Genomic DNA, 9,669 nt, shown 5'->3' on the forward strand with positions numbered 1-9,669 from the left:
TTTTTTTTTGTTGTTGTTGTTGTTTGAGATAGGGTTTCACTGTGTAGTTGAGACTGACCTGGAACTCACGTAGCCCAGGCTGGTCTTGAACTCACAGTGATCCTCCTGCTTCAGCCTCCCAAGTGCTGGGATTGCAGGTGTGCGCCACCACGCCTGGCTTGATTGGATTTTTTGAGACAGGATCTCACTATGTAGTTCAGGCTGGCCTTGAACTTATTACAGCCCAGGCTGGTATCAAACTCCTGCTGATTCTTCTGTCTCAGGGTCCTTAGTGCTGGGATTACACCTGTGTGCCACCATACCTGGCCGCTAGTTGATTCTTTTGATGTACAGAAGCTTTTTAGTCTGATATAATCACATTTGTTGATTCTTGCTGTTATTTGTGCAGTTTAGGTTCTGTTTAGAAAATCCTTTCCTACACCTGTGTCTTCAAGTGTTTTACCTATTTTAACTTCCAGTAGGTTTAATGTTTCTGTTTTAATGTTTAGATCTTTTGACTCAATTTTAATTTAGTATATGGTGAGAGATAAGGGTCCAGTTTCTCTGTTTTGCATACAGTTAATCAGTTTTCCCAGTATCACTTGCTGAATAATCTCTTTCCTCCAACATATGCTTTTGGCCCCTTTGTCAGAGATCAAATAACTGAATGTGTGGTACTGCACCTGCCTCAGAAGCAAAAGGTCCTGAATTCAATTCCCAGTACCACATTGATCCTTGTTTTTGTTTCAGTACCATACAGTTTTTTAAAAAAAATCAATATTGCTTTATAGTATAGTTTGAAGTCAGGTATTGCTATGCCTCTTGCTTTACAGGTTTGTTTCTTTTTTTTGAGACAGGGTCTCACTATGTAGTTCATTTTTTTTTTTTTTTTTTTGGTACTGGGGATCGAACTCAGGTCCTCTTACTTGCAAGGGAGGCGCCAGAACCGCTGAGCTAAATCCCTGGCCCTTCACTATGTAGTTCACACTGCCCTGGAATTTACTGTGTAGCCTATCTAGTCCAGTCTGGTCTCAAACTCGCAGCAATCCTCCTGCCTCAGCCTCCTGAGTGCTGGGATTACAGGTGTGCACCACCACGCCCGGCTTTACTGGTTTGTTTCTAAAGTATTTTAAGTTTTTTTTAAGGTTATTTATTTGGGCTTGCTCTGTTTTCCTAATGTGAGCATTGACTGCATTGAATTCTCCTCTTAGAACTGCTTTCAGTGTCCTAGAGATTTTGTTGAGTTGTTCAGCCATTGTCATTAACTTCCAGAAATTTTAAAATTTCTTTGATTTCTTCTGTGACCTATTGGTTGTTTAGGAGTATGTTGTTAATTTCGCAGTAGCTTTTGCCTTTTCTGAAATTTTTTCTGTTGTTGATTTCTGTTTTCATTGGACAGTAGTCTAATAGTATGCATGGGTAATTTCAATTATTATTATTTTTTTTAGTACTGGGGATCAAACTCAGGACCTTGCACTTGCCAGGCATGTGCATTGCCCCTCAGCTAAATACCCAGCCCTGTCATTGTCTTATTTTTGTTTTGGTTTTTTTGAGACAGGGTCTCACTATGTAGTTGAGACTGACCTGGAACTTACTACGTAGTCCAGGCTGTTCTCAAACTCACAGCGATCCTCCTGCCTCAGCCTCCCGAGTGCTGGGATTACAGGTGTGTGCCACCACCCCGCCAGCTTGTCCTTGTCAATGTGTCTTTTAATTGGAGAGTTGAAGCTGTTAAAGTTGAGGGAGATTACTGAGATGTGTTGGTTATATACTATTGTTGACTTCTTTTTAGGTGAATCTTTTGTTTTTCTTTTCCTGATGTTTTTTGTTGCTGTTTATCCATTGACATTGCTAGTTTTGTGTGTTTGTAGTTGTCTGATATGTTGTTTTTGTGTTTTTTTTTTTTTTTTTGGTACCGGGATTGAATTTGGGCCCTTGCGCTTCCAAGGCAGGTGGCGGAACCATTGAGCCAAATCCCCAGTCCCTGATTTGTTGTTTTTGTCCAGAATATTCTTAAATATTTTCTCAAGAGCTGGTTTTGTACTCATATATCTTTTGAGTTGATCTTTTTCATGGAAATACTTTATTTCTCTGTCTATTTTGAAGGATAGCTTTATTGGATAAATTAATCTGGGTGAGAAGTTATTTAGTCTTTTTTGTTTGTTTGCTTTGTGTTTTTTTTTGTCATAGTTATTTAGTGTTCTATAAGTATTGCTTACTTGTATTTTAAACTCATGTTTGGAAATTTTTCTTCTACGACTTGTGTAAACATGTTAATAAGTTCATCAGTGTGATCGTCTGGTTTCTCTCTAGCCTTAGATTAGTCTTATTGTCATCTGGTAGCTGCTGGATAGTCTTCTCTTACTTTCTTTTTGGCTTCTTTGAGTTCTTCATTGTAATTCACTTTTTTGGTGTGTGTGTAATTCACTATTTTGTCCTCAATATCAGATACTGTCTTCACATTTTGGTTGTTTTTGCAATGTATGAATTCTATGCTGTTTTTTTTTTTAAATTTCAGGCATTTGTGTCATCTTTTTGAGGATATCCTCAAACCATATCCTGTTGAATCTGTCATTCAAAATTTTAACTGTTTATGTTAGATTGTCCAGTTTTTTACCTATTTCACTGAAACTCACTATGTGCATATTGAGTGAAATTGCTGTAAACTTTTGGTTCATTTTCTTTTTGAAATTTTCTGTTTTCTTCATTTCTTCTGTGAACTTTTCTTAGATTTTCTGCCACTTGGCGTTTGTTTTCTTCTCCTTTGGTGGCCCCTTGCTCTGCCTTGGGAGAATAAGGAGAATATGGGGCACACACGCGTGTGTGTGTGTGTGTATGTGTGTGTGTGTGTGTGTGTACAATTAAAAAAATACATCCCTCTCTTTTGAGGGAGTACTGCAGGTTGAGGACTAGAGAAATGAGTATGTGGCTTATATGAAGATCTGTAGTAGGATGCTCCCTTTCAGCTTTATGTCCGGTGCTTGTCTTTGTTATTTGCTTTAAGTGATTTGGACTCTGTCTGTATGTTTTGCGTGATAGATCTTGCAGTTAAACTTCCCCTCTTTTGTTTATTCTCTATGTACACTATGACAGTTTATTATTCTTGATTGTTCTATAGTGAGGTAGTTGAGGTGGGGTGAGAAGAAAGGGAGGTGGTTAGGGCCCGATATTTAGCCCAGTGGCACCACAATTGCCTTGCAAGCACAAGCACAGATCCTAAGTTCCATCCCCAGTAACAACAAAAAAAAAAAGAATGGGAGGTAGTTGGATGAGGAATGTTAGAAACTAAGAGAGGGGGACAGAAAAAGAAACTAAGGGAGAGGTTTGAAGTGGGGGAATAATGGTAGATGAGAAAAGGTTGATATGGGGTCTGATTCTATTGGAGCACTTTTAGTTGAAGGTTTATTATTGAAAGTTTTCGGAGGATATTTGTGGGGACAAGGGTGAGATATAGGAGAAAGGAGATTTTGTGACTGAGGAAATCTGTGTGATTGTTAGCTGATGAGGGAGAATAATAAGTTAGGTAAGATAGGGAAGAGCCAAAGGTATAGGATGGGGAGAATTGAGGGTTAATACTAGAGAAGATAAGTATGAATGTGAGGGAGCTAAATATAGCAAATTTAAAAATTTGGGAGCAGGAGATTATGTGTTTGGAAAAAGAATAAAGAAATATGTTCTATTGTTTCAGGGTGTTAAAATGAAAAAAGAAGATAGGGAGCTGAGATGAGAGAACCTAGACACCTAAATGAGAGCCAGTGAAAGAACTAATACACAAAAGTAACAACCTAATAAAAACACACATGCACACACACAAACTATAAAGGAACATATCATAACCCCATGTTACCAAATAAATCAAGAAACATGCAAAAACTGTAAGATGTCCGATGGGAACACAGAATAAATACTCCAGTGAGATGTGATTCCCAAGTAGCTGCTTTGCCAGAGAGTCTGAATGCTGACACCCCAGTGATTCCTGATCCTTCAACCACAATACTGAAACTAACTCAGTGTCAGGACTTCTTTCTGCCAGGCTGCAGGCATTCTTGCAGAGTCTGATCCAGTTGAAGTTCTTGAGTTAGGGACTCTTGCTTTCCCTTTCTTTGGATGTGATGGCAGAATTGGCAGACAGATTCACTGGCATGAAATTGTCCAGTGAGTCAGGATTATTCTGGTGTAATCAAATCAGCTATAGTAGTAATAGGCTAATCTGTTATAGTGGTGTCTATCAGGGCTAGTTGAGGAGTAATGTAAGAGCCTGTTGAGGGTCTTCCTTTAGCCTAGAGAAGAAAGCCATGATTATACTGAAAGCATCATGACAACTCAAGTATTGAGGTACAGTTAATATTCACTAAAAGCAATGGCTGTGTCTCCTCTAATGGCAAAAACCAGCATTCAGCAGTGGTTTTATAGACTCAGTTATCTAAAGCCCAGGGAGTTGGGGACTAGGTAATGCCAGAAGGTGGGTAGAGAAGGGAAAAAAGAAAAAAGACAAAAAAAGAAAAAAGAAAAGTTATTTATTTATTTATTTATTTTTTTAAGATCTCTGTTCTGTGGTATGGGAAAGAGGACATAGGGATGAAAAGGATTGTAATGATAGTAAAGGTTTGTTATATATTTAGATGGGGATAACAGGGAAAATTGGGTACAAAATTGGTTGTGAGAAAGGGGTATGGGAAAAGATTCTGACTGAGTGATATAAATATTAGAAAAAGCTAAAGAGACATGAATGAAAAGGGAAAGAGGAAAGAAAGGAAAATTTGAGACAATACAAAACAGGAGAAAGAAGTCAGGCAAAAAGATAAAGGTAGGAGGGGTGTAAAGAGCCAAGGGAGAATTGCTTTAACTTCTATAAACTATATTAGAAGAAAAAGACAAGAGGAAGAGAAGCACACACATACACAAACAGACATGCTCATAAAAGAAAAAAGGGGAAAATAATGGAATAAAAATGGGGAAAAGTGAATAGGAAGAAAACAGTGAAAGAAGAGAAATTTAAATAAAGATTTATAGTGCTTGCTACAGCAGCACATGTACTAAAATTGGAAAGAATTATACAATAAAATAAAAAATAATAAAAACGTTTTCTGTTGCTTTGGAAGTGTAGCTCTTTTTCTCAGCCTAGGTTTAAAGCCAGGATGCTTCTGTGTTCATGCTGAAAGTCTGCGGTGGCAGTCTACCACCGGAATGGTGTTGGGTGTAGACCTCCATGGTGAGAACAGGCACCAATGTGAGCTTCCAGTTATGTGTAACTCAGGCTGAACCTGGCCTCTGACTGCAGGTCCATGTTCATCAGCCTCAGCCCCCCAGCAGGACTTCCTGCAGCCTGCTTTCCAATTCACAGCTGTCCTATGGCTGTGCTTCACCCATCCACTCTGGGAACTTGACAGTGTGTTGCTCAGCCTGAAGCCAAGAGGGTGCTGGGGGACCCAGGTTCTAGCACTGACTCTTCCCTACAGTGGGGTCCCTGCTAGCTCTCCTTCACAGCTGTGCTGTGGGCACTGTACCAGGGTCACTCATCCATGTTGACTGTGGAAGGCCACTCTGGAAAAGTAGTATGCCATATTTTCTTTGCGGCTCTAACTGCTGCTACATCTCTCAGTCCCGATGTGGTTGTCCGGTTCTGTGAGTGCAAGTGGGTGGTTTCACTTTGTCTTGGTTGGCTGGCAGCAAGTTTTGCAAGGTTTGCAAGGTTCCCCTCCTTTATTTCTTATGTATCACCCCCTGCCCCATTCCCTCATAGGTCCAGGGTAACCTCCTTTCACTTTGATAATGCTCTAAAGTACTGTTTTTTTTTTTTTTTTTTTTTGTACCGGGGATTGAACTCAGGCCCTTGCACTTGCAAGGCAGGCGCTGAAACCACTGAGCAGAATCTCTTGCCCTAAACTACTATTTTCTAGATTCTAGATACTTTGTCTGGGAGAAGCTGAGTTGCTGGCACTTAACTGCCACACCATTTTTCCAAAACTCTGCTACCTTTTAAATTTTGAGACAGGGTCTTGCTAAGGTTGCTAAATTGCCCAGGCCTCGCTTGAAATTGTAATTCTTCTGCCTCAGCCTTCCAGAGTACTGGAATTATAGGCATGTATTCTTATGCCTAGATTGATTTTTAAAAAAAATTTATTTTTATTAATACATGTTTACATTACATTCATGGTGAGTTGCTATATGTATACAACATGTTAATTCTTTTTGCTTTTTAAAAATTAAATAATGAAGCTTTAATGCTTTGGAATTTTATCAGACTTGGTCTTATGTATGTATGATGTATGTATGTATTTTTAAATCTTTTTTTATTTTTTGGGTACTGGGGATCAAACGTGAGCCCTTGTGCTTGCAAGGCAGGCAGCAGAACCACTGAGCCAAACCCCCAGCCCCGATGTATGTATGTATTTGAGACAGGTTATCATTTAATAGTTCAGGATGGCATTGAACTTGGTATGTAGCCCAGGCTGACCTCAAAGTCTTGATTCTCCTGCCTCAGCCTCCCACATGCTGGATTTCAGTTGTGCGCCACAATACCTGGCTCACACTAGGCTTTAAAACTAGCATATATAAAAAGATTAATGGTACTTTTTAAAAATTTCAACAGTGATGAAAAGATCGGTGGTGAAAATAATGTTGAAGAATCCTGTACTTCATCCTCTGCTGTTTCCCAGAGAAGAAGGCGACTATCAAGTACTTCTAGTCTAGTTAAACCTAGCGTCAATGTTCCTTCACAATCTCCTCCCTTACCTACAGTTAATCAGGATGTTCCACAGTCAAACCCTGTTCAAATAAAAGAGAAACAGCTATGCTCAGATAGATACCGAATATACAAAGCCCAGAAACTACGGGAAATGTTAAAAGAAGAATTGAGAAAGGAGAAGGTAAGCGGGGGAAATTATAATTTTCACATTGCCTTGTAGATTTCTGTTTTTAGGGTACTGTGGAATCATTTGTGGTATCCTTTGAGAGGAACAAACCAAACGACATGTTTTTGGTGGTACTGGGGATTGAAACCAGGGCCTTCACATTGAGCAACATACTAGGCTCTTTTTTAAACTTTTATTTTTGAGACAGGGTCTTCTTATGTTACTAGGTTGCTCAGACTGGGCTCAGACTTCTGATTCACTTTTTAAAAATTTATTTTTTCCAATTCACTCTCTATGGTAGTCTAGTGGTTAGGATTTGGTGCTTGCAAATTTCCAGTTCTGCCTCAGTCTCCTGATCAGAGTACTGGGATTACAGGTGTGTAATGTTTTGCCTGGTTCCACATGACAACCCTTCATAAACTTTTTTTTTTTTTTTGGTACTGGGGATCGAACTCGGGTCCTTGTGCTTGTGAGGCAGGCACCAGAACCATTGAGCTAAATCCCTGGCCCTATAAACTATTTTTTTAACTTGTAATAAGTTTTACATGTTTTATTCATTTGTAGTTTTTGATAAGGACAGCAAATAAAAATTTTTATAAACACAGATACCTAATAACATTTGTGAAATAAACCTTCAATCAGATTTTCATATAAAGATACCCAGATGACACATGGTATATTTACTTGAATTAAGACAAATATAATTGAAGAGTATAAGTTGGTAATGTTTTTTATTTTTTTTGGTACCGGGTATTGAACTCAGGTCCTTGCGCTTGCAAGGCAGGCCACCAAACCACTGAGCTAAATCCTCAGCCCAGTAATGTTCTTTAAAAAGACAGTATAGAAAATTGTGAATGGAAAAATTTGTGGAATGCATGTAGTAGAGTATTTTTAAAAAATCTTGATTGAATTTATTTTTTCAAGGACAGTAGTGAAGCATATTGGCTTTGGAATTAAGCTTTGAATCAATCAATTTCTCCTTCCTTCCTTCTTTCCTTCTTTCTACAGAGTCTGGCTGCATAGATTAGTAGGCTGGCCTTGAACTTGAATTCACTATGTAGTCCAGGATGGGCTCAAACTTGTGATGATCCTCCTTCTTCAGCCTGCTTAGTGCTGGGATTGCAGGGATGTGCCACCATTCCTGGCTCTTTTTTTCCCGTTGAGACAGGATTGAGCTATATCATTCAGGCTGACCTTAAACTTGGAGTGATCGTCCTGTCACAGCCTCCCAATTGCTGGGAGTACTGACATGTACTGCAATACCCAGTTTAAGCTTTGAATCTTAACTTTATCTCTTACTAGTTATATGACATTGGACAGTTTAAGAAGTTTTTTGTGTCTATTTTTTCTTTTGTAAAATAGAACAAATAGGGCTGGGGAATTAGCTCAGTGGTGCTGCCACCTGCCTCGCAAGTGCAAGGTCCTGAGTTTGATCCCCAGTACCAAGAAAGAAAAAAAAAGCAAAACCAATAATAGTATCTACAAGCGAAACATGTTTAAAATGATGTCTGAAAAATGGCAAGTGTCCAAAAAATGTGAGCTCTTATTATTAATTGTAGAATGCCTTTTTCTCCTTGGAGTTCTAGGGATCAAATTCAGGGCCTCATGTGTACTAGGCAAATGCTCTACCCCTGAGCTACACCTCCACTGTCATAAACAGGATTTGGTATGTATTTTTATCTATGTCTAGCCACCTTTTTTTTTTTTTTTTTTTTTGTAACGGGAATCAAACTCAGTTCTTGTGCCTGCAGGGCAGGTGGCAGCACCACTGAGCTAAATCCCCAGCCTGCCACTTTAGTTTTTAAAAACTCAAAACTACTATAGGTAATGTACTACAACTTTTTAATATTTAGTTTAAGATTTTTTTTCCTAAAATTAGGCACAGATGAAGTAGGAATACTATTAAAGCACTTGTGATGAATGTAGCAGTAGATTGTATATTTACATATATCTGAAATTCTGTGTTTATAAAAGTAGATCTTTGTGTTTTCTTGTGTATATATAGAAACAGTGGAAAAACAAATATGCCATAAATGAAAGCCAGATGCCACCAGATCGCTCAAAAATGACTATGAGAGACTTCATATATTACTTACCAGATAACAATCCAATGTCGTAAGTAAAACTTATTTCTCTTTAGTTTCTTTGGGTGTGTGGTGACTTAAATATCACTTTTAGCATACAGTTTAGTGTTTTCCAAAGGCATGTATGTTGACAAAATTTGTAGTATATCTGTTTTTGTTTTAGATAAAACTTATACAAAACTTAGTGATCTCTCTTTTTTTGTTGGTGCTGAGGCTTGAACATAGGGTGTTTCATGTGTTGTGCCCTCTACTGCTGAGCGTACCTCTCCTATGATAGTTCAAGTTCTGTAATTGCTTTCTGGGATGGTAAATGATGCCCTTTTATGGCTGAGATTAAAAATAAGTTCCTTTGTTATATTATTAGGATGCAGTAAAACTATCTAATCAACTTCTATGCAGTAAAACTATCTAATCAACTTCTCTATTGCAATTTCTGTTTCTCTATACTAGAACTTGGTTTACAGAAGTGATCTAGTTTGTTTTTTTGTTTTTGTACTGGGGATTGAATTTGGGACCTTGCCCTTGCAAGGCAGGTGGTGGCACCACTGAGCCAAATCCCCGGGCCAGAAAATGATTTAGTTTTATTCCAGACCTTGTAATATAGTACAATGGCAGTTTGATTAACACGTCCTGGAAGAACAAAGCTTTAATCAAGGTTAGTCTGAGGTGGGGGTCAAGCAGAAGACTTATCGTTAATCTCTTCTGTATTGTGTTGCTTATTGCTTAGCATGTGGAGGTAGCATATTTTTCAG

General features: G+C 38.5%; 1 protein-coding gene across 1 annotated transcript in view; it reads left to right on the forward strand.

Annotated features, from left to right (window-relative positions):
- Positions 1–9,669, forward strand: part of Bdp1 (B double prime 1, subunit of RNA polymerase III transcription initiation factor IIIB) — a gene marked incomplete at its 5' end in the record, with an annotated part of 106,928 nt that overhangs the window by 4,543 nt on the left and 92,716 nt on the right. Inside the window, 2 exons of the mRNA XM_010637356.1 lie at positions 6,572–6,848; positions 8,839–8,948. Of these exons, the coding sequence (XP_010635658.1) occupies positions 6,572–6,848; positions 8,839–8,948 (387 nt within the window). The remainder of the gene's footprint in view (positions 1–6,571; positions 6,849–8,838; positions 8,949–9,669) is intronic.

Source organism: Fukomys damarensis, unplaced genomic scaffold, assembly GCF_012274545.1.
Source record: "Fukomys damarensis isolate Sample0158 unplaced genomic scaffold, DMR_v1.0_HiC HiC_scaffold_1, whole genome shotgun sequence".
NCBI classification, from domain to species: domain Eukaryota; kingdom Metazoa; phylum Chordata; class Mammalia; order Rodentia; family Bathyergidae; genus Fukomys; species Fukomys damarensis.